The sequence below is a fragment of the Chaetura pelagica genome, unplaced genomic scaffold (assembly GCF_000747805.2).
Source record: "Chaetura pelagica isolate M959 unplaced genomic scaffold, ChaPel_1.0 scaffold88, whole genome shotgun sequence".
In the NCBI taxonomy this organism is placed as follows: Eukaryota; Metazoa; Chordata; class Aves; order Apodiformes; family Apodidae; genus Chaetura; species Chaetura pelagica.
Window position 1 is genome coordinate 1,582,130 of NW_009954313.1, and position 25,297 is coordinate 1,607,426.

The 25,297-nt window shown below is 36.6% G+C and overlaps 1 protein-coding gene across 3 annotated transcripts in view; it reads left to right on the plus strand.

The window, feature by feature from the left end:
* TBCK (TBC1 domain containing kinase) overlaps window positions 1-25,297 on the plus strand; it is a 98,350-nt gene that overhangs the window by 69,762 nt on the left and 3,291 nt on the right. For all 3 annotated transcript variants that reach the window (XM_010004097.1, XM_010004098.1, XM_010004099.1), the window contains 2 exons: window positions 11,848-12,023; window positions 17,226-17,385. In XM_010004097.1, the coding sequence (XP_010002399.1) occupies window positions 11,848-12,023; window positions 17,226-17,385 (336 nt within the window). The remainder of the gene's footprint in view (window positions 1-11,847; window positions 12,024-17,225; window positions 17,386-25,297) is intronic.

Here is a 25,297-nt window from a genome sequence, read left to right on the forward strand (position 1 = left end):
TCTGGGAGTCACAGAGACAAATACACTTGTCATGTTACAATTTTCTGCTATGCCTGTATCTCCCTTATGATGGTTGACATACACTCACTCCAGCTACCTGTATACTTGGATGTCTCCTCAAATGTAGCAGGTGAACTTGCAGAAATCCCAAGGCTGATACAAATATGCCTTAATCTTGGCCTTCTACCACCCATCTTCGTTTTAAGGGTAGAAGTTCCTGATGAATGTTGGGGAATGAAAGGTCTAGCAGGTGGTTATTAATCCTTGCACTGATTTAAATGCCATCATTCCAGTTCAGCTTTTCATTTTGATGAAGCAAGAGAAATACCGAAGCAAGAGAAATACCTAGGCAAGAAAGTGACTGAATAGCTTGATGAAACAGTAAACATGAAAAAAATAGTGTGAGCAAAGTTTCCTAATGGTAACTTTGCAGATAATCAAGAATAACTTACGTGACAGAGTTCTTAGAGATGGGAATTCAGGCTTACTTGCAAGAAATCCACTAGCATTCAGTTGCTTCTAGCTTCTTGGTTATATCTGGATATACAACCTAGCATATATTTGTCAACAAAATGTATTGGCTAGGTTTATATTAAGGCCTTGAATAACTGTTGTGTAAAGTTAGCCAGTTCTTCTAAAAGCAGCATGATGAGTGTATTCCAACATTTCTGTTTCAGTGTGCAAGCTAGGACATGTCCAAGTGCAATGCTGCAGTGTCTGTGCTGTACATAACAGTTGTTATATATGTTCTGACTCAAAGGTCTTCTGACTGCCTTGACCCATTTCAGGTTTGTCTTCTTTTTTTTTTTTAAGAGAAGTTGGGTTTTTTGCTTTCTTCTTGTATTGTTTTATTACTCAGCAGAAAGCTGTTCCTCAAATTTGTCTTTAGTTCATGTTATGCAAAGCATTAACTGATCAAAGATCTGAGATAATGTTTGTAATTTATTGTGCATGTGCCTTTGCTTCTGTTTTTCTGAGTGAGTTTGAGTGAGAAGTTGGGTTTATTTGTCATTTTTGAGATGAGTTGATTTATGTCATTCTCCTGTGAGTGAATAAACAATTCACTGTTAAATTATGTACCTTGTAAACTCATCACATTCTGGCAAATATTTTTAGGAATTGTTGAAAGCCTCAGAACTTTGTGTGTTTGTTAGCTTTTCAAATCTTTTTTCATGTTCATAAGCCAGGCAGCCAGCAACCAAAAAGTGGGGAATGTAAGGAAACCTCTGCTTCCAGTACTTTGGTTCTGTGCATTAAATTAGCTAGAGTAAGCTTTTTATAGCACTCTCTTTATTACATTTCTTTTGTTTAAATATGAATATATTTTCCTGTTTTAGGATTTTTTTCTAATAGAAGATAAGGCATTTAATCAATTGCCAGAGTGGATTAAACAATTAATATATGGCTTAGGAAATAACTGATATTAAAGGTTAATTTAAGAGTCTCTAATGGATGTTGTGGTTGCTTTTTAAGTTGTAATAGAAATAGCAATTACTTGAATGTAAACTCATTGGAACAAATGTGCTTTGTTTTTTCTTTGTTGAGGCAGAATTAAAGGAGAATGTTTATAAGAATTAAATATTATTTATATGAAACTTTAACAGTTTGTTAGACACTCATTTAGATCATATGTAAGGTTTCTAAACATATTTTGTAGAGACTTGGTTTCCGAGTCTCCTGGGATGTGTTTGTCTGCTGTGAATGTAAATGGGGCAGTTGGAGCAGCCAGGGCACTCTCTGCTGCAGCCTTAGGCTCAAGTTCAGGATTCACTGATTGTCCATCTAGTCCTTCCTCACAAGCCTTTGTGATTATACCCACTTTGAAGTTAAAAGCTGGGTGTATTTGACCTTTCTGACCTCATACAATTAGGATTCAGTGACTGATTAACATAAGTGCTAGAAGAGAGGGGTTAATGAAACCAGTAAAATTAATTTTAAAAAAAAAATAATCTACTGACTTCTGTCTCTCTGCATCTTTTAGGATTGTTCTTTTTTTTCTTTCTTTTTTAGAAAGTCTTTTAAAATCAGATTCTCTGATAGCCTTTGATCAAGTATATATTGAGTTTCATTTTCTTTTTTTTTTTCCCCACAGTTTTTCCATGTTACTGAGGAAAATAAATCTACTTTTAAAAAAACCATAAGCGGTAGCCACTGTATTGCAGAAGAAGGAATATGGCAGCTATTGTCACCACCCTTTAAGATGTGGAAGTTATTGGCAGACGAGCTGTTTACAGGATAAGAAATGATCAGGCCCATAATAAAGTAGTAAACACAACAGAACAAGTTTGCTACAGCTGTCAAATAGTTTGGATTTGAGCCAGCTGTTCTTCCCTTCTATGCCCAATCTTAGCCCCTGTGGAGAGTATCTTGTGAGAAGATGTTGCCTGAAATGCATATGGTAGCACTGGTAATGTAGTCTGAGGCTAGTACTTGACAGAGAAAACTATTGGAATACTGAAGTGAAAAATGGAGAAAAAAGTTTCTGAAGTCTCTCTGACCAGTGTTAACATCTGCTGAGCCACACTCAAAACTCAGCTGTAGCTGGCAATCTGAAGCTGAGCTCTGCGAAGTGTTACTGTGATACGTGAGCTGGTGTGGTTCCATTTTTGAAAACTTGGTTTTCTGCAAGTGTTTCTTAACTACAGCGGGAACAAAGCCTTATAACTAAAATTCTAGCAAGAAGGAATTTGCTCAGTCCCACTGAAGACTAGTAGCAGTAAACATATTTTTCAAATACTTTCCTTTTTTTATTGTCTATATACACATCCAATGCATTTATAAAAAGGAAAATGAAGCAGTGCAATGTGTCTGTTAATTTATGTGAGGGGAGAAGTAACATGGAATAACCCACTGAGTATGCTAAAAATATGCTTTAGGACCAGCACAGATCTAAAAAGCTTAGTGCTGTATTCATCTTTTGATAAGCACAATTAGATACAGCAGAGAGAAATGGTCCATTTGGTATTACTTTTTTATGTGTGTGCTTATAGCATCAGAAGGCAGTGGAGCTTGAGAGAAATTTTTTAAGTCAGATTTTGAAGAAGCAATCCCAAGGATCTTAGTAGTTTCTCTCACACACAAATATGCTCAGGTCCACAGGCATAGCTACCTTCTGCCACACACAGCAACTTTAATTTCAGCATGTACTAGTACTCCCGAGTATACCATATACTGCTGCTGTGAAAGTTGTATCTTAAAGCACAATGCTATGTAACAGTGCTATTGAGAAAATGTAATTAAGATTAATTTTCTTGACATGGGAAGAGGACATTATTATGTTGGAGATACTTACATCTATTAAAAGGCTAAGGTGTTGTGTTTTTTCTCTACTCCCCAGTCCTCTGTCTTACCCTACTCTGTTTCTCTATATAGGTCCCTAAAGGAGCCTGCCTTAGGCTAACCTGAAATTCAGGATTCCATCACATCCCCTTTTTAATGCAGCTCAGGCCAGGTTAAGTGCTGTGTGGGTCAGGATGTAATGTTATTATAATCTTAACTTTTTTAGCAAGTGCAGTGAGAGAATGAAAAAGACTTTCCTGAGTGCAGCTGTCTTGCCTGGTGCAATTGCTGCATTCTTGCACTTGATAGCCTAGTAGGAATTGTCTGGTGGCCTTATGGGATCATGTCAATATCATCTTCATCTACTAGGAAAATTGTTACAGCTTTCTATATATATATTCTCATCTGCCATTGTTACCTGTAGAAAATCTGGTCTTCCAATAAGTATGACAGCATGATTAGAAGGAAGAGTGAATACTTACTGCGAAGTTGAACCTGCAGCAAAAGTTGGTCACTGTGCCCATCCTGCAGTTGCAAATTAACACATTTTAAGTTGATGGGCATAAATTTTTCTGTTGAAAAATGATTTATATATAGCTCACCAAAGCTTGGTGCCAGGTTTCTAAAATGAGCAGAGTAGTACAAAAATCCAAGTAGATTTATGTGAGAAGCACATACAGCTTACAGGGCTAACCATATTTTCAAACTTTGTGACATTTACTCAAATTCAGCACTCTTCTTAATAGTCATGAGTTAAGGTGGAGCCTTAACTGTTTTGCTCTTTGACAGGCTTCACAGTAGTAAATAACTAAAGGTGTCCCAGAGCTGTGCTGCCATTGTTCATGCCAGTTTAGAAAACAGGAATCACGGTAAAATAGCAACTACAGTTGAATCCTGAAAAAAGAGGATTGTCTAAATCCAAGGTCTCTGACATTAAGTAATACATGTGATTGTATTGTGAGGAAAAGGAGATTGCTCTTCCAGTTGCAGTTCGCATTGAGATGTGATATTAAATTCCTGTTGGTTTGTTTTTTGAGATGGGGGAATTTCTGGCAATTTGTATTCTTAAAATTCTGTAATATCTTTTTTTATTAAAGCAAAGTAATTCCATTGCTTGTCAAGGAGAGAGCATCTGTCAAGGGGGGGAAGGAAATAGGTATCAATGGAAAGTGGAGAAGGCTTGCAAGATCATTCTTACTGCTGCTTTTACTTCAGGTTTTATTTAATGGTAAAGCATCTTGTCAAGATTTTCAGGCATGATTGGATTATGGCTCAACTTTGAATTTTAAAATTATTTCCTGCAGTTGTGAGAAGTGTTTACCTGTTTTATCGTATCAGAGGCAATAACTAATGAGACCTTGCAGCATGTGTGCCTAGCTGCACACAGGGAATAACTTGTCTTTCTGCTCTGGTGACTCAGCTTATTCACTCAATTAGGTTATTCCAGGGAGAAAGACAGGTTTACTTCATAATGAACTATTTTGGCAAGCAGAGCTAAATTTCATTACTGTAGACTGCCTGCAATGGTGTATGAAGGCATTTAGAGGATGTTTATGAATGACAATTGGCTAAAAGTTGCTGGTTTTGCACTCCTTATGATGTGGGTTTTGGAGAAGGGAGCCTTGTGGGGAAGTCAGGGTGCTGGAAGGAGTGGATGAGTACAGCTTGCAAAATGTACTTGTAAAATGAAATAGAACAAACTTAAGAAATAGGAATTAGAGGGAGATAGGGAGCATAGAGAAGATAGGTTCCTATGTCTTTTCTTGGAAATGTGAGAAGCAGAACATGAAGGGAGGAGTGAATCTGAAGTGTGAGAATGAGTTTGTTGAAGAAGTTGTGTAGAAAATAGTGGCTTTCAAATGTTTGAAAGCTTTAGAAAACAGTTCCTAAAATATGGAACTTAAGCTGCTCATCCTTTAAAAGTAGACCTGATTGAACATAAAAAAAATATTTAAGCTTTTTTTTATGACCCTTTGCTAGTAATGGAGATGAGAGGGGGCATTAAGGAGTGTATCAAGACATGTATTCCTTTGTATTCACTTACGATGATCAGAATACTTCCCTGCCTGTATAAGCAAATCTCTTGCTGACAGTAACAGTGGACTTAAGCATCATTCTTTCTCAGCTGGTACAGGAGATAAGTAAGTACTTTTCACTTATTAGGCTGCCAAGGGAGCAATAGGAGTCATTCTCTTTGTTTAAATACAAACAAAACCACCAAAAATAAACATGCAAAATACACTGATCCTAGGGGAGTAAGTACTGCCTTAATCTACTTAATTATGAAGGATATAAGTTTCCATTTGCATGAAAAATACTGAGTGCAAAAATACTGGTAGTGATTAGTTTTAGCCATAAAATCCTGTTAGATGACATAGTTAAAATCCAGTGTTCTTATTTGGTCTTGTTTTCACATACTCCCTGAAAATTGACTCAGCCTGTCATAAAAACTGCATTTTTTATAAAAACATTATAGCAGTGGCTTTGCCTAGAAATCTGTCCAGAAGTGTCCTATTATTGCTTATTACACCCTCTAAACCTCTAACCCTCTAAACCTTATTACAACCTCTAAACTAGTTGTTTTCATTTGACTGCTGTATTTTAATAGCTATAAAATAGTACTGCTCTAAATATTTATCCCAATGCTCCTATAATGGCAACAAACACTGAATATTATATTTAGGTAGAATTCACTGTAAAAAATACCTTAGTTTTCTTCCATTATGGTTATTTAAAGTAAAAACATGCACAAACAGCAATGTCATTGCTTGAAACCAGTATAACCTTTGATTTGGAGTTGGATCTGTTTGTAGTTGCTGTGTGAATCTGCTTTTGTCTCTTTATTTGATCAATTCTTCAGAAATCTTAAGCTGTTTTTAAAATGTTTTTCTCATCTTCCTCCTGGTTATATATGTGCATATATTGATTTCAGGAACTAAACATAGTGTTCCAAATGTATGGAATGATGTCTTAAATGAAGCATGTTGCTTCATGAAGGACTTCGATACTTTGAGCAGATTATTTTACTTAAACTCCAGGTTTTAGTTACACTGGCTTTCAAGCTAAAGTTCGTTCTGTATGAAATTTGCTGCAATAAGTTTTGCCAACTTCAAAGACAAAAGAGTGGAAACTCTGCTTCTACTCAGATAACATAATCCTTTCAGTTGATAAAAAGTTGCTTTGTAGCTCCTGTGTTAATCAGATGAGACTGTTAAGTTCAGGTTCCACAGAACTAAAGATACTCGCTTATATTCTAAAAAAAAAACCCAAAAGTTTATCTTCATTTAATGGACAGAATGAAATGCTTGTGAGATTACAGCCTAATGGAAAAATAGATAGGAGCTATGATTGTGCTAGCTTTATGTTCTGAAGTACTTTAATCTTTCTGAAGCTTGACTTCTAATTTAGAATGCTTAAGCAGCTTTAATTCCTAATATTTTAAATATATATTTTTTTTTTTGTGCCTATTTCTTCTTATTAAGAGCAGTAAATGCATATGGCTTATTAATTCCCAAGCCTAAATGAAAATCAGTGGGGTGAGAAGAATAAGTACTTTAAAATAAAGAATTTAGGGTGTTGTCAGAGAAACTTCTGGGAGGCAAGCAGACCTCAGACATGAGCTTCAATATTCTTTTTCCTCTCAGGAAATTTTTGTTTGTGGGATTATCTGTACAATCTCATCATTGTTTTAACCGAGCAAAAAATTGCAGATGAGAAATTCAACAAGATATTGTAAGCAGCTGTCTGAAGATGTGACTACCTGCAACTTAATTTAAGTAATCAAAATCTCAGTTGAATTCTACTGCTGGTTCAAATTTTCTTGGCTATTTGTAACTAATTACTAAGACACTATCAGTGCCATAATTTTTTTCTGAGAGCAGCTAACCTTAGTGGCCTTTTATGATGAGAGCACAGCACCAGTGGACAAGGGCAGGTCAACTGACGTCATCTGCCTGGCCTTGTGCAAAGTGTTCGACATTGTCCTGCATGACATCCTGGTATCTCAGTTTGAAAGATACGGATTAGGTGGACGGACCACTTGGTGGATAAGGATTTGGCTGGATGGTCACACTGAAAGAGTTGTCGTCGATAGCTCGATGTCCAGATGGAATGCTGTTCCTCAGGGGTCAGTACCGGGACTGATGCTGTTTAATATCTTTGCCAGTGACATGGACAGTGGGATCTTTTCAGCAGTCAGGACAAACGCTAAGCCTCCAGTCTAAAATGTCAGCCTGCATCTCATGCATCTCTGCTTAATTGGTCAGGCTGAGGCAAAGAAGGTGATAGATAGCAGCTCTAACATTGTTGTGGAGAGGAGCAAGAAAGATTTTAAAGGTTCAGAACCATCTGCAAGATTTGGGTGGTAAGGACCATGACAGCTTCCAGAACTGTCTGAACCAAAGTCAGTGCCAAAATACAGGTATTTGTAGCATGATGATGGTATGAAGAGGAGATGTGAAGAGGACTGGGTAGCAGGATTGACAGATTGGTGCTAACCATTTTTAACTTTCGCTGACTGACAGCTGATTAGACAATTCCTCTGAGAAACTGTCATGAAATATAGTTGTCACCAGATACAGCAGATATAGTCAAATTTTTTAATGGAAGTAGGAAAGATGATCTTATATGTGCATGCACATATTTCACTTTGCAATCTGGAGGAAATAAATCAGTCTGCTAAAACAGTTGTTAAAAGAAAAAATTGATTCAGCAGTTATATTTCCCTGCAAGTCTGTCAAGGAGCTCTAGGCTGCAGCTTTGTTCAAAGCCCACATAGAGATACTGTATCACTAAATGTGCCACTTAGGCAGATCTGGACATACGAGGTCAAAGCCAAGAAAAAATTCACAGTTGAATGTTTCTCCTTATTTTCAACCCAGTTAAAGGGGAAAAAAAAATGCTTGTCCTGGTTATTAAAACTTATTCACAGGACATATAGGGTCTACCTATGGAGCATTTCTTTGTAGCTTTGTACTTTTGGATAAGGAGGAAAAGTTTTTGTATCATATGGATTAATTTAGACTGGTTTGTTTTCTGCTGTAGACTTCATGTTTTCCTCTTAAGCTTTTATTCTTTCCTGAGGCGTTCATTACATCTGCTGAATTAGATGAGAATTGTATAAATCAAAATAGGAAGTGGTTGCATAATTAGAGTCCATCATAATGTAAATGTTTCTCCAGAAGACTTAAATTAGGTCATGTCAGCCAGCTTCACGTGTATAGTCCACATTTATGATGCCTATCTTTGCTACCTGGTTATTGTTACCTGTAATTTTGTGACCCTGCTTTAGGGATTAAACTCCCTTTGCAGCAGATTTGCTTCCCTTCCTTCCTTGGTCTTCCTCCACAAATACTCTCCTGAGAGAAGCCGTTTGCCTAAGGAGAGTGTAGTTATGTCTGCCAGTTTTAGTCATCAGGCAAATTAAGCTGTCTTGGCCAAATGTGTATTTATTTAATCCGTATTCTTTCTACCTTCTTTGGATATTGCAAACTTGTGTCTGCTGTGAATCCCATAGACATGAACTGCTGAATTCATTTGGCAAGTCTGAAGTTTGTCAGAAGAGTATTACTTTGTTCTTCTTCCTCCTCCCTTTTGATACAATTCCTTGGGCCCCTCTTGGGAAAATCAAGCTACTCAACTGGGAAGTGACTATGTTCTCTATCACATTGTTAGTTTTAAGAAATCAGGTCTACCTTGAGTATTGGCTATTCTGTTGAAACAAATTATACATTATCCAGAAAATAAGCAATTTTCTAATTATAACGCATCAACACCTCTATTATTCTGAACTTGGGAGGAAAAATATGTGCTAAGTCTAGCAATTTGTAGATTCTTTCATTTTGAATACTATCATATACAAAGGCAAAAAGTAGTTTAGTGAGCTAGTATATTCCCTGACATACAATTACCAATTTTGTTTGTAATTTGGAGTGCTTTTTGATAACCTGTTTTACAACAAAGGTGTTTCTAACTGCTAAAGTACTGTCTAAGAAGTCTTTTTTTCTGAGATGTAGTGCAGGAAGGCATGTATGTGTCTCTGCTCTCTCTGACATGTTCTCCAAACTTGGAATATTCCTCAGATTAAACGATAAACTAGCATGTTTAGAAACCAAAACAAAAGCTAGAGCTAACAACAATCAGTTGGGCTAGTCATAATTAGTAATGCCTCCATGGCTTTCAGTGTATTACTCGTTCTCTTGAATTTCTTTCATGTGCTATAAGCATTTAATGTCTTAAATTGGTGTGATCACTGCAAACTAAATCAAGGTAATGTAAATAGAGTATTTTTTTCAAAGCAGAAAATTTGCTACTCCAATACTCTTAGACCTACATTTTGACTGCATTGTATAGGCTTGATGGCAGAAGTATTGCACTATAATGTTCTATTTGTTTTTGTTTTGTTTTTTTTTCATTTTCTGTAGTCCATCTCTATATGCCTGTGGTCCCGTTTTGAACAAATGCATAAGCAAATATTCCATTAAGAAATGGTTGGCTATTTCATTAATATAGGTCATCTTCCCCAAGAATAAGACATCAAAGCAGTCTGAAGATCTTTCAGAAGATGCTTCCTGTAATTAATTCTAGTTATTCTGTTTGTTCCTTTCTAATAATTCACTAGAAACAGCTGTGGACTTGGTTATAAACAACTTTTGCTTCTATTTGACCTCCTGCCCAGGAGAAGCACAATGGTTGCACAAGACAAACCAGTTCTGTTATAAGATGACGAAACTCCATGAATGTATCTTTGATGTACCTAACTCTTGGAGTACATCGAGTTTTATAATGTGAGGGGTTTTTGAATGTGTAGACAACCTGTTACCTTGGTATCTGCTGGATTAAAGCATAATGAAAACAAGCTGCTTTAAAATTTACCTGTGATTTTTCTGATTGTGGCAATGGTACTAACAGGAAAAAAGTTCTTGCTGCAGAAGACTACAAATAAGCATAATTTATTAACTCCCTAACACCATGGTGCATGATACTGTATTTTTAATTACATAGTATATTAAAGTTTTTAAAAATAAGCACTTGCAACATTTAATTGAATTGATATGAGGACCTTTTAGTGCAGATACAGTTCTGGAAGTTTCACCAGGGTAGCTGAGAGATAGAAGAGTCTCATGTTCGTATGTGATAATAGAAAAAGTGACTGTAGCAGTCCTTTAACATTTAGATCTTCAAATAGATTTTGCAAATCAGTGTTCTAAAGGGAAAAGCCCAGAGAATGCTGCAGATCTTTTTGCCTAATGCTTGTAAAGAATCTGAGTTTGACCCTCTTGAGCAAGCTGGAGTTTTTCCTCATGCTTTATTTTGCATAAGTCAGGCTAATTCTTTTTGATGGAAGCATAGTTGTGCTGGCACTTAACAGTTTCAGCAGTGTGGAACAATCACTGAAGGAAGGTAGAGAAATAACTGCAAACATTTCACAGCTGTCTTACAGTGCGTATATTTTCTTTTTTCTGCTGATGTTCACAGATTTGTATGTCTTGATAATTAATGAAAATACAGGATTTGAAAGACACTAGGTATTAGAAAGAAATTTTGTACTGTGAGGGTGATGAGACACTGGAATAGGTTTCCCCAGGGAAACTGTGGAAGTGTTCAAGGCCAGGTTGGATGGGGCTTTGAGCAACCTGGTCGAGCAGGAGGTGTCCCTGCCCATGGCAGGGGGGTTGGGACTAGGTGTTCTTTAGGGTCCCTTCCAGCCCAGATAATTCTGTGATTCTGTGATTTCCACATTCTGTGTTATTCACAAAAATAAGGAGGGTTGATATTTTTTCTTAATTTAGATATGCATGAGCTTTTAAGAATGTAAAGTGAAGAAATGCTAGTGCTAAGGAATATTTTTTTATATAATTCACAGTGAAGGCTCTTATGAAAAATAATTTAAGCATTGTCAAACTAGTTGCTTGAATACTACCAGGTGTTTGGTGTTCTGTGTGTTGTTTCATCATCTGTTCTGTCCCCCAGTTCCTCCATCCTCCAAAACAGAGGAATGTATTTTCTGGGTTATAGTACAGGACTGTTTCTTAAATTTCTGGTGTCCTGATTTGTGTCTAGTCTTTGGGCTGGGGTAATACCTGGTTTTAAGATAACTCAGTATCTTACAGAGGCATCCCTGCAGTTTCTGTGACAAATCTCCAATTGCTACCCTTCTTTCCCACTTCAAGCATGAGACCTTTCAGCTTCTCCTTTCAGAGAGTGCTTTCTAGCCAATTGACTTAATTTCTGATGCTGAGAAATGTTCTGTGAGTTTGTGACCCCCTCAGCCACAGTGAATGATTCGTTAACAAATCACAAACTAAAATAGTTTGCACAGATTGTCAAACCATTTTATTTTTTAGTAACTTCAACAGAAAACAGGGCTATAATTGGCAGATAGGCATTTGGCACTGCTCTGGAGCTTTTCTGTATGGATTGTTTAACTCAGACTAGATCAGAGTTATAAGGAAAAGATATGTTTCTGTCTGTGTTGTTACACTTTGAAATTGCCAAATAAGAAGTTTCAAAGAACACCGTGTGTTCTCTAATTGTATCACCTCTAATATTAATTTCTTCTTTTAAAAGTCTAGGGATGCCATCAAGTTGGATGACCTGAAGGCAGAGGTGTCACCACGAATTTCAGCAGAAGATCTGATTGATCTGTGTGAGTTGACAGGACCTAGTCATTCCAAAACACCTGTAAAGAAAACAAAGCCTAGCAAGCCCAAGCTTCTGGTGGTGGACATCCGTAACAGTGAAGAGTATCCTTCAAAATCATATTTGTATCAATTACTTCCTCACTGTCTGCAGGCAGTGAGATGTTAAAACAGTACATAATGGAAAGGTACATGGTAGAGGTACAGTGGAAGGACCAAGGGAAATTTTTTTTGTTATGGAGAGACCTATTTGGCAGAGGACAAATGTATTTTTGCCTTCACGTTTTAAGCAGTAGTTCTAGTGAAAACACATTGTACTAGTAGCACAAATGGTTTAATGCTACTTTTTTCGGTTACAGTTGTTGTCAGCAGACCTTTACCATTTAATATGACCAATATTGCAATTAAGTAGAAATAAAGGAGCCAGAGAAGCACTGATAGCTCACATGCTTTGCCAGTCCTTCAGTGGAATATCAATTCCTGTTGAATGCCCTCTTGTTACTGTCATGTAATGCAGCCATATGGTTAGCATATAATCAGACAAGTCTTAAAGTGTCTTGAATCTGTATTTTTGTCAGAGTTGCTACCCTGTCTCAACCTTACTTATTTGTTCTTTTTCAAATATATAGTCTTTGCACATGGCATATTTTTAGATCGTTTTTCTGAAGTAGTGTAGTTTTCTGAAGTAGTGTAGTTCTGGGGCTGGGTTTATTTGGGTTTTGGAAGGGGGAGTTCTTTATAAGTGTTCTTTACCAGGAATGCAGATCTTCATCAAGATCCATCTGTAAGTGGGAATAATGACAATATTTTATTAGAGGTAAATCTTAACCTTATATTGAACATTTGGGATTATACCTGTTATTGAATGGTATAATCTTTTTAAGTATTGCTCCTTTCGTAATACCAAAGGTGATGTAGATGTTTTTGCAGCAGATGTACTCTTAGCTTGCTGTTTCACAAGGTATAATTAATGGAATGATAGAATGGTTAAGGTTGTAAGGAACCTTAAAGATCATCATGTTCCAACATGCCTGCCATGAACAGGGGCACCTCACACTAGACCAGGCTGCACAAAGCCCCATCCAACCTGGCCTAAAACACCTCCATGGAAGGGTCATCAACAATCTCCCTAAGCAACCTATTCCAGCACCTTATTAGCCTCATGGTGAAGAATTTATTCCTGATATCTAACCTAAATCTTCCCTCTTTCAGTTAGAAAACATTACCATTCTTCATTCTTAATACTCAATAGAAAAATAACAAAAGAATAATTAATTTTAGTCAAACATTTCACAGAATCATAGGGGTTGGAAGGGACATCTGAAAATTGAGTCCAATCCCCCTGACAGAGCAGGACCACCATAGAATTTAGGGCAGGTCACACAGAAACATATTCAGATGGGTCTTTGAAGTCTCCAAAGGAGACTCCATGATCTCCCTGGGCAGCCTGTTGCAGTGCTCTGTAACACAGTAAAGAAGTTTTTCCTCATGTTGAGGTGGAACTTCTTGTGCTCTAGCTTTCATCCATTGCCCCTAGTCTTATCAGAGGGCATGACTGAAAAGAAATTGGCTCCTCCTTTTTGACACCCATCCTTCAGATATTTATATACATTAGTAAGATCCCCTCAGTCTTCTCTAGACTAAACATCCTCTCTCAGCCTTTTGCTTTGAGAAAGGAGGATCATTCCTTTTATGTATGTCTGGCTTGTTCTTAAAGATCTTCAGTGACTGAGATTGAACAGGCTCCCAACATCTTTAGCGTTAGAAAAGATCTTAGAGTCTTAACAAATGCTGTTGACATACTGTATGCATGTTAGAAAAGCATAAAGTCTAGACAACTAAATGAACAGTAGATCAAGGCCAATATTTGTGCAAAAATTTGTAGTAAATATTCAAATGTTTCAACCTTTTTTTAATCTAGTTTGGTAAAGTACCACTTTAAAAGCAACTGTATATGCAGAAAAACACTGCCACTAACATTTTTCTGTGTTAAATATTTTGCAATATTTATGACAAAGCAGGGTGAAGCAGAAAACTAAACATTTTTACTGTATAAAAGTGAAATTAATCTTACATAGTAAACAGAATAACATAATTGGACTATTCTAAATTAAACCTGTTATTATTGAGGAATTATGATTTTACTGTATGCCAAACTTGAACCTGTAATGTGATCTGCTATGTAGATAAAACAGAATGGTCAAAAGAACACAAAAAAGGTAATTTTTCTTTTGTTTGCATTCATTAGTTTCATGCATCAGTTGAGGAGTACAATTAAGTAGAGATTCATATATCTAAGTAGTTTGACTCTTTATGTTCTGAACTCCAGCAGCTTCTTTACTCCTGGATCTAGATTGTTGAAAATGTGATCCTCTTTATTCAGGAAACTGAAAATTCAGGGTGTTTTCTGAGAAATAGTTACTTCATCAAGGGTGTCACAGTTTGACTGGCTCAAATCAGGACAAAGGGATAATACCTTTTAGTCTCCAGTTTAAAAGCGAAGTGCCCAGGATTAAAAACTATAGAAGGTTATTATTACTACATAGAAAGCTTTGATGTTACTGAGGTAAGTAGTGTTTCTATTTCTACATGTATCATTCTGTTATTAATTATTTAACCTATTTCCTAGAAATCATGTAAAAGAATGCAGAAAGAGCGCAAATAATATAAAATGCCTCAGCTACATTTACTGCACTGAAAGGCTATTATCTGTGTACAGTAATGGATTTATTTATTTTATAATCAAGGTCAGATGCAACTTGTTTGGTTAAATGTTTCTATAGTTTTCATAATAGCTTGATAATAGGTTCTACTCTGCTGTTTTTCTCATCCTACTCTACTCTAGCAGAGGTGATTCAAAGTTTCAATTATTTTTGACTGCTATGAAGTAAGTGGTTCCATGAGACTGTCTTACATACTAGAAAGTTCTAATCAGACTTTCCATTTATATGTCTTGAATGAGGAGGCATACTTGAGAGAGAAAATTTTCATAGCCTGAGCTATGCACTGTAATCACTGCTGCTGTTGTTTTGGTCTGGTCGGAGTTTCTGGTCAACTAAAATACCCTGTCATTTAAAGAATGAGTGGTCTTAAATCTTTCTGGTACTAGGAAGTAGGGAATGTCATTTTTAAAAAGGCAGCCTGGTAGGTATTAGAATTATCCCTAGAGTGCATTGGTTTGTGTGTCAGTTGTAAAAGAAATATGGTATATAGAAAGCTATTAATCTGTCAGCAGTTCTGAATGGTAAACCACAGGAATACTCTGTTCAGTGTCCCATTCATTCTCACAGTAAGGAAACTGTCAGAAAATTTCCAATGAACCGTACCACGGGATCAGGCAGTCTCTATGTTACTGTGGCATGTGTTTTTAAAATGTGACAGACCACTGTGAGGTTCTTAAAAAATAGGATCATTTCTTATGTTTTGTTATCGGTCTTCATCACCACCTCTGCCTGTCATGCTAAACTTCACTTTCACGTTATTTTCAATGTGATTTCAAAAAAGCATGAGAAGACTTTCAACAAGTATCAAGCATGCTTCATATTTCATACTAGGATGTATTTGAAAGCTAAGGCATTGTGTTGTAATGAAGCTCATGTTGCAAGGCCAAGAGCTCCTAATGCTTTTTCCCAATCAGCAGCTTTGTAACAGAAGCCTTTCTATTGAAAAGGTGATACAGTGTCTCTGTTGGCCAGCAATTTGTCTAAGGCTCATTTCATTAAACATGTTAGCAGAGATACTGGCAACCTTCCATTCCTGTTATGAAAATTATAGCTGCATACTTATGGTCTCTCAGTCTGTAAGCACAAGATCCTGGCCTCTTTGTTAATTGTCTTACTTTTGGAATGCTCAAGATGGTCGCTTAAGATTAGGGAGAGTGTGAATGACAGCAAATGCATTTTGGATCTATCCAGTTTGGTACTAATGTTAATATCAAATTTATTTCTCTTTTAAAAGATTATGTCAAGTTTCTCTGAGTAGTTCAGCATGCTCAGTGGCATAGTCATGAGCAGCTAGATCTGTCCAAAGTAATTATCTGTGCAAATTATTATTGTTTCAGAACTTTTAGCAATGAGTGTGATATGGTTATTGGGGAAAGGGGATTGGCACAGACTAGTGAAGGAAAGTTGTCATTTTCCCCTTCAAAGTAGAAACCAACTGACAGTGTTAAGGAATAATACATGATTGTCTTCTGTTCATTCAAATGCTTTTATATTGCCATATTTTTGCCACACTGTAATAATTATGATCATAAAGCTGAAGCTGTTACATAAGTAACAAGAAGTGAATGCTAGTATTAACCTGGGTCAATTAAAAATTACCTCAATTTAAGGCAGCTCCTTTATTAAAAAGGATTCTGAATTTAATTATTAATTCAACTAGCTTTCTTCAAGTACAGTAATAGTGACTGGTCTGGATATTTGACCTTGTGTATATTTTCACAGTACTTAGCTGTTTCCCACCTCTTCAAAGCTGTTCCTGTGTACTATTGGGGAAGGGGAGGGTTCCAGGCATGTGTGTAGAGTATGAAAGTAATTGAGAAGTTGGTCGAAGTCATGGCACATTTTCAAATTCATAAAAAGCTAGATAGTAGTGGTCCAACTTATTTTTTATTGAAGAGACTTTCACATTCAGTATTTTTCATAAAACCTGATTGAATTATCCCTTCAAAGTGAAGCAGAACTGACCATATCTCAGACCTCTTGGGACTCGTGTGCTTTTTGCATTTCAATAGCCAATACACACTCGCTGTTAGTGGAACTGCAGATAATATACCCAGTGCTTGTTCTCTGGGAATCTGCATGCATGTACACTAAAATTTCAGTTTGAATCAAAATTGTAGGGGCCTTTCAGGGGGTGGCAGGAGGTTTCAGAAGATTTTCCAATAATCCCTATTTAGTTTTGGATCTCATTGTAAGGACTTCATTAGTTTTGCATATTACTCCTCTGGAAGAGGTGCTCCAGCTGCTTATCAGACCAGAGATTATTTAAAGTAAAATCCCTGAAAATATGTATACTGTGTATATTTGGTCCTTAGCACCAAGTGTTTTATTTAACAAATGAGTGTCTGTAGTGCTGTGTCCTTTATGAAGCAAACAACTCTTCATTCTGTCTTTTTTTTCTGTGTAGTGTCAGAAGTTTTCTCCGTATGAGTGAACGGTAAATGAGGTTTATCAAAATACACTAGCACAAAAGAGCAACAGTGTTGTATCACAACAGCCCTGATGAAGAGCAGGTTCATCGTACAGCTGTACATGTGCCACAGTTTTCTGTGCCTTTCACATGTCCTTAACTGACCTTCCTAAGCTTTAACCGTGGCCACATTTCTGGCAGCATCAATGTCCCATTTGCATCAGCATTTACTGCAGAAGGGGATCTCGTCCAGTGTCCAGCGACTGCCACGCTCCAGAGCTTTAAAGGAAGAGTTGTGGTGATTGTAGGAAATGCAGTGAAGAACACAGCTGAAGTGAGTATATTGCTGTAACATAAATGTTTATTCTTACAAATACATCAATGGCATGAATATAGGCAGTAGTAAATAAATCATCCTATTGTCTGGATAATTCAGAGTAGTAACTTTGAGTATGATGACAGGATTTGGGGTGATTTTTTTTGTTGTTCATTTCTGCTTCTGGACAAAGACATATCTCTCTTCAAGTGATCAACATCTGAGAAAGCTGATGCTTTGAAATGAAATTATTTACCGTTACCTTTTTGGGTTTAAAATATTTACTTCTCGGATGTTATAAAAGTGACATCAGCACTTCTAATGTACATTGGTAAGATACTGTTTTCAAACCTGACTTGCATTTACTTTCTGTGATGTTAGGAAGCACACACAAGGTAGGCAGACTGTGGACACGTATGTTACGATGTCCAAAGGAAAGAAGATAAAATTTGCATTCCTACTCATAAAAAACCAATTTATTGATTAGTTTTTTAGAATCCTTTAGCTCATGCAGTTTTGCTCAGTAAAGACGAGAATGGTTTCTACTGGTAACTTTTGTATGATACTGTTACTGTCAGTGCCTTTAACTAGACAGGGAGAACAATTAGAATTGCTCACACTTTTTTATAACTAAATATTTGATGGTGTTGTGCAGTAGCAGAATAACAAGTAGATGTATTTCTTTTGCCATTCTCATTTCCTCAGGTGAAGGGAAGCTGTCTTTTGTGTGTGTGTTTGTGTGTAAATGACATGCTCTTAGATATGGTATGCCTTCAGTTGACCATTTTCTTAAAACTATTTACTAAAAGGGCATGCAATGTAATGCAGTTAAGGACCATTAAAAGGTTTTAATGTGATGGACAGCAGAAGCTTCAGCCTGACACGTTGGAGTCTTTTATATACGTAACATGAGAAGTCCCTTTAATTAACCCGTGCTTCATCATTTATAGAATTAACTTGTGTTATGTATCATGTCTCTTAAATAGTAGCAGAGACAACATGAAAGAAACCATACAGCATTATCTTAAATATTTTCAGTCAGTGAGTACCTAGGTTTGCGCACGAGATCTGAGTAAGTCCATGATAAATATTTCACCATTAAACTAATGAACTTAAATAATTACAGTTACTCCCTAAATGCTGACTACATAAATCCTCTCCTCAGAGGAACAAATGCAAAATGGATAAAATACTGAAATTCAAATAGAGGTTATTTCAATGATGCTTTATGCATTTGATGGTGAGTTATGCAGCTTCTTTCAACAATTACAATTTAAATCACTAAACATCCTGCTTTCTCAGCAAGAGCCTAACCACTTACGAACCTCCTGAGGAATAGGAACAAGGAAAAGCAAGTGCTGTGGTTTCCACTAATGAGTATATTTATGGGAGATATGTCACATGCCAATAAGTAATTTTCAGTGAGTTGTTTTCCAGGACCGCTCATAAATGTTTTATCTGAAACAAAGGAACACTAAGTCTGTCTAAAACAGAATGAAGAAAGAACTTGAACCAAGTGTCTGAGGGAAGGCAAGGACAGAGGCTTTACAGTGTGGGATGTAGGTTACACCACAGATAAGAACAGAGTTTTCTCCTGTCACATAGTGTGACACTTAGGCAAACTTAGATTTGTTAAATATTTCGTTATATGAAATTGATTGTTGCTTTTGCCAGTGCAGCTAAAGAAAACTTGCAGTGTGCTTAGTTAGGGCAACTACTTCAGTCACATGAGAGGGTGTTGCCTTCTCCTTAAACCCAGACTTCTGCAATTGAGGCAGTGTTTACCTGGCTTACCTAGAATTGTCAATATTTCCATAAAAGATAAATGTTGCTTTGCCTTTTGATTTGCTTTTAGAGTTCTTGAAAGTCTAACTAAAGGGTGTAGATTTTAAATAGTAACAAAATACTGGATTGACTAGTTTGACCACAGATTAATCAAATACTGGAGCCTATATACTGGTAGGGACTTGCCCCCTCTATCACACCCTCAGAGTACATATAAAACCAGCACCAGAGATGGGCTAAGTGTGAAGAAACACTTATTATTTATGGGGCTATTTGTACCTAGAAGGTTGAAGCTCTCAATTGTGTTTTGTATTAGTAGTAGCCTACTTGGCATCATTTAAAAAAAAAATTTAAAATGCTAGTTGAGTGTACTGAACAGATGTGTAAAAAAAAAGCCTTTTCCCCCTTTTTACACTTCTATCTTTTGCATTAGCTTTGGTGCCAGATGATGAAACATTTAAAATGGAAATAAAATGCTGTCTTGAACTTGTTAGGCTAGAAAACTTTACCACATCACTGTTCCAGCAGGAAGCAAAGGAAGCCAGCAGTGCCACAGACCTTCAGTATAGTTCTGGCTCTGGTTTAACACTTCCTTAGGACAGAATTAAAACATGGTAATCCTGCTTGTTAAACCACTTAACTTATTCACCCTGAAATATAAATTAATAGATTGGCTGACATACAAGAGCCTTTACTGCATGCACCATTACCAGCATAAAGATATTGTAAAGAAGAGCCTGTACTGGGCATCACGTGGTGGTGCTTGGCTCACACTTCTCTACAGAATATTCTATCCTTTAAGCTGGTTCTCACTTTGTGCCAGCCTTTCTTCTTCTAGGGGATTTTGGGCACTTGTTAACAGATCAGATACTTCTTTTGTCTCTGAAAACAGCAGGGGCTATCTACATAAAAGGCATTGTGCTGGAGTTAATCAACCAAATTCTATTCTGATTTTTAATTTTTAAATATATTAAGTGGCAGTATCTTTTAAGTGAATTAAATTCCCCTTCCCCATTAGGTACTAAGCCATTATCTGTTTTTCTTCCCAACTTTTTGTCTTTGATACCGCAATGTTGACTGAAATTAGAACAGAATAAATCGCTTACCTGAGATAAAATCATGAGACAATTTCTACAAGTTACTGAAGCAAAGTAGTCATTGTTACTTCATCACAGTAGCTAATAGATTAAATATATTAATTACTCATAAAGCAAAGACAAGCAGTATCAATTTTCCATGAGATTTTTCTGCCCCTTTTCAAGGCAAGAGGAAGAGGGTCAAGTTCAAGATTCTTTTTGTGTAATGTATTCCTAGCCTGGAAAAAAATTCTATATGCAAGTAAAGTTTTTTTTCTCTTGGCACACTATCAAAAATGTATTTCTTTTTATATGAAGACTGAGACACACAGGTTAAAGTGCCCAGTTATCACTGAATTTGTGTGATGCTGTTGTCTTCCTCAGGCTTTGTAAAAAGACCTTGCCACAGAACGAAGACCATGTATACTGAGGCTAGTTTCTTGTTATAGACCTGTCTTAAAAAAACACAAATGGATATCCAAGAAACTTTATAGGGTGATCTGAAGATTAGGTGTTACATAGAATACCAAAGGGCAGGTCCATTCATACTTCTCAAATCAGATACATTAAGTTAGAAGGACCTAATGAAACTTACGGAGTGAAAGTAAATAGAAATTAGGCAATAAACCTCTTGAGGTTATTCTACTAGATACCTTTCAGATTCTACATTTTCTTGTAAATATTCTCTGTAGAAAAGTGATTGAACAAGTGGCATAAAAACTGAAGATATTTTCTGTTTGCAAGGATGGATCATAAGGGATCTCCTTATGATTCCCAGAATGCCTCTTTTTCGTGTTTGTTTTGTTGAGTCATCACCCTCCCTTCTGCATTCAGACTCAGAGCCTACTGGAATCATCAGGCTCCTCTTTGCCTACTGAAGAAAATATTAAACTTGTGTTTTGAAGAGATGAAAGGCTTACTTAATCAACAATAATCCTACTGGTTGTAACTCTACCTAAGACATGGTTAAGTCTTCATTATTTTATTCTGTAAAGTCTGGATTATTTTATTTAGTCTTTTTTATTATTATAATATGTATGAATGTTTTCCTTCATCAAGAGAAAGTAGCCCAGCTGCTGTTGCCAGTTTATTGCTCTTCTCCCAGCCCAGGAAAGACACTTGGACTGCCAGCCAGAAGTTGTGCTGTTTTGTTGTAATTCTACTCCTATCAGTGGGTTTGGTTAGTTTGCACTGAATGTCTCAGGTACTGCAGAGATTAACTAAATATTCCTCCTTTCCAGTGAGGTATGAAAGAGTAAAATGGGAAAAGGAAAGATGGAGGCTAAGGAGCAGAATTTGTGTGTTCCTTTTCCTCTTCTGAAGTAGGTGCCAAGGAAAGCAGGCTATTTCTATAACTCCAAATAGGTTCTCCTTTTTTTAATCTTTACTGAGACCAACGGTTACATTTATTGGAAGTTTTAGTTGGTTGTTCAGTGTAGACATTGTTTGGCCCATGTGTATGCCTTACTACTCAGAGGTTTGGATGCTTCTGAGATAAGGAATGGTGGAGCCCTCAGCTTTACCTATCAAAATATGTCTGACTTCTGAGCAATGCTGACAAGCAGAATTCCAGCTCTTCTCTGTCATCTGGGAGATAGGTAAGGACAGGAAAGATGGGAGACAGTGAACTTGAATCCTGGAGAGGTGCTGTCAGGCTCCAGAGTTTCCTTTAGGCCTGTCAGTCTTGGCTGTGGTTACACTGTCTTTGTGGGTGGCACCTCTGAAAGAGCACCCTTGTCCTTGCATGAACCTGCATGGATTAGATTGTGTTCATATCACTCAGGCCTGCTGCATTATAGAATAGAATTACCACTTTCTGGGTCTGTTTCTCAGCTCTTGAAACAGCATTTTATATTTCCTGATACTCCATTTCAGAGAATATGAAATAGTGATAACTGAAACAGAGCTAGTAAAGAACTAACAAATGTGTGTTACAGGTCCAGGAGACTTGTGTTAAGGATGTTACCAGCCAGAATGGTATTGGTGAATTTGGCAATTCCAGTATCCATTCTGGATACTGGGGCAGTGCTGTTTTGCTTTTCATCAAACTGAATCAGCTTTTGAAAAGGATTGACTGACTGCTACAGGAGTGAATGTGTCCACTGTGTGGGAGATCCAAAGACTTTTATCCTGGAGTTTAAGAAGAAGTGGGATAAAGCTGGCAGTTGGCACAGTGTTAAAAAGTACTGCAAATTGCAAAGAAAGGATTTTCGTTATCAAGTATCTCTTTGAATATTTTTCAACATCTAAGGCAATCTTTGGACTTGGAGGGGGTTAGAATATTTCAGAAAGACATTCATGCTTTCCTTTTTATATTCAATCCAGCTGCTATGCATCTTTTTTAAAATACATATTTCTGTTCACTCACTAACAGCTTTTTATTTTCTATTGAATCAAAAGTATAATGTTTCCATTCTGTTTTTTAATTTTACACTCCATTCAACTGTATTGGGTGCACTGAATTTATTTTGGTCATTATAAATTGGCTGTGTTACAAAAGCTAAATCTCTTCAATTAAGTTTTCGTTTTCAAGTGCTTGCTCTTGAATTCATATATATGGCATTTTAATATTAAGAATATTATTATAATAATTTAATTTTCAATTCCTATTATTTTAGTAATAATAATTTTATATATGAAATTGTAAATATATGTAATTTCTAAGTGGAGAATTAAAAGTACAAGTGCTTAAAATGTATTAGTTGGAGAAATTAAAGTATTTACTCTTACTTTCATTCTCAGGAAAATTTATTCTAAAAACAACTATTAAATACCTGTTTGTGTAGGCTTATTTTCAAGTCTTTGCATGTAAGTCCTTTTAAGTTACTGCTATATTTTTGTACTGATGGAGTGGAAAGTGCTCTTTTTCAGCCAGATTCTAAAGAACTTTTCCTTGATCTTGTTTGAGCATCAAGTTCTGTGCTTTTTCCTTTCCCCCACATAGTTTGTGTTTGCCCAAAATTGTGCTTTGCATTTCATTCAGTTTATGCTAACTGTAACCATTAACTGGGTGCTGTCATGTTGATATGGGAGGCTATAGTTTCCTTGGCATTAAAGTGCCATTTCATATATCTGGAACTCTTTAAGAAGTAAGTGACTGAAAATAATCTTGTGTGCTGGGTCTGCTTTGTGGCATATGAAAAGTGTTTAAAAAGCTGTAGACCAATCACCTTGGCTATGGTGTGCATTCATATTGGTCTTGACTCTTGACTGAAACTATTTGGCAGAATGGACTGCAGTCCCTGAGAGATTTGCATAGCATGTGTTTACAAATTAAAAATTAATAATAACCTTGTGGCAATGGATGAGTACTAAAAAAATGGGTAGATATTTTTCCTCTAGTTGCTAAAGTAACTCTTTCTTCTGACTCTTTCAGAATCAGATATTAACATTTGTACTCTGGTAATTCTTGTCACAGCAGTCTTTTTTGTTATTCTGGTACTGTATGTTACTCCTCCTTCCTTCCCAACTTGCCCTTTAATTACAACCTGTCACATGAACGTCTATGAAAGTGAATGATGTATATATAGCAACCCTGATGGCTGGCCTGGAGGGTGATGGGGACGGTGCTGCTCAAGCTGTTGTGCTATTAGACGCTTCACGTTTGTGTAGGCTTATTTTCAAGTCTTTGCATGTAAGTCCTTTTAAGTTACTGCTATATTTTTGTACTGATGGAGTGGAAAGTGCTCTTTTTCAGCCAGATTCTAAAGAACTTTTCCTTGATCTTGTTTGAGCATCAAGTTCTGTGCTTTTTCCTTTCCCCCACATAGTTTGTGTTTGCCCAAAATTGTGCTTTGCATTTCATTCAGTTTATGCTAACTGTAACCATTAACTGGGTGCTGTCATGTTGATATGGGAGGCTATAGTTTCCTTGGCATTAAAGTGCCATTTCATATATCTGGAACTCTTTAAGAAGTAAGTGACTGAAAATAATCTTGTGTGCTGGGTCTGCTTTGTGGCATATGAAAAGTGTTTAAAAAGCTGTAGACCAATCACCTTGGCTATGGTGTGCATTCATATTGGTCTTGACTCTTGACTGAAACTATTTGGCAGAATGGACTGCAGTCCCTGAGAGATTTGCATAGCATGTGTTTACAAATTAAAAATTAATAATAACCTTGTGGCAATGGATGAGTACTAAAAAAATGGGTAGATATTTTTCCTCTAGTTGCTAAAGTAACTCTTTCTTCTGACTCTTTCAGAATCAGATATTAACATTTGTACTCTGGTAATTCTTGTCACAGCAGTCTTTTTTGTTATTCTGGTACTGTATGTTACTCCTCCTTCCTTCCCAACTTGCCCTTTAATTACAACCTGTCACATGAACGTCTATGAAAGTGAATGATGTATATATAGCAACCCTGATGGCTGGCCTGGAGGGTGATGGGGACGGTGCTGCTCAAGCTGTTGTGCTATTAGACGCTTCACTGTAGACAATCTAAAAACGTGGCATGCCTGGTGTAATATGTTCAGAACACTTGAAAGCTGTGATTTCACTGCTTGGAACAGGGTAGTAAAAACATTTTGATAAATGGTTCTATGTGCAGATTAGTGTTCCTTTAAGTACCGTCAAGAACCTTAATACTGTTATGTTGTTTGTATTGATAGCAACACCATTACAGGGTAAAATGTTCAACATTTGCCCAGATTATGATTTGGATTTCCTGTGATCTTGTCTGTCTTTGAAAGCCTGACTGCTTGTATCTGTATGAGAGAATCCTAGCTGACTGCTTTCAAATGGAAATTACAGTTTTCTGACTCAGTTATACTCACTGAGGAGGGTGTTTTACGTTCTGTTGATTGATGCATTACTTAAAACAGAAACAATGTTCCCAAAGTCTTCACCAAAGCCATCACACAGTAGTCATTAAGAAGTTGCTCACATATTAGTCCTTTCATATGTAATATTTTCCTTGAAAATAGCAAGAGGAAGTTCAATTTAAATGCTAGGTGAAGCCAGTAAAACATAGTAACTGAGCTTGTTTGGCAAGTACATTTTGAGGAAAGGATGTGTGAGCCAGAAAGGAAAAAGCTTAAAGTCTTGTAGCATCCCTTTAATCCTATAGCTC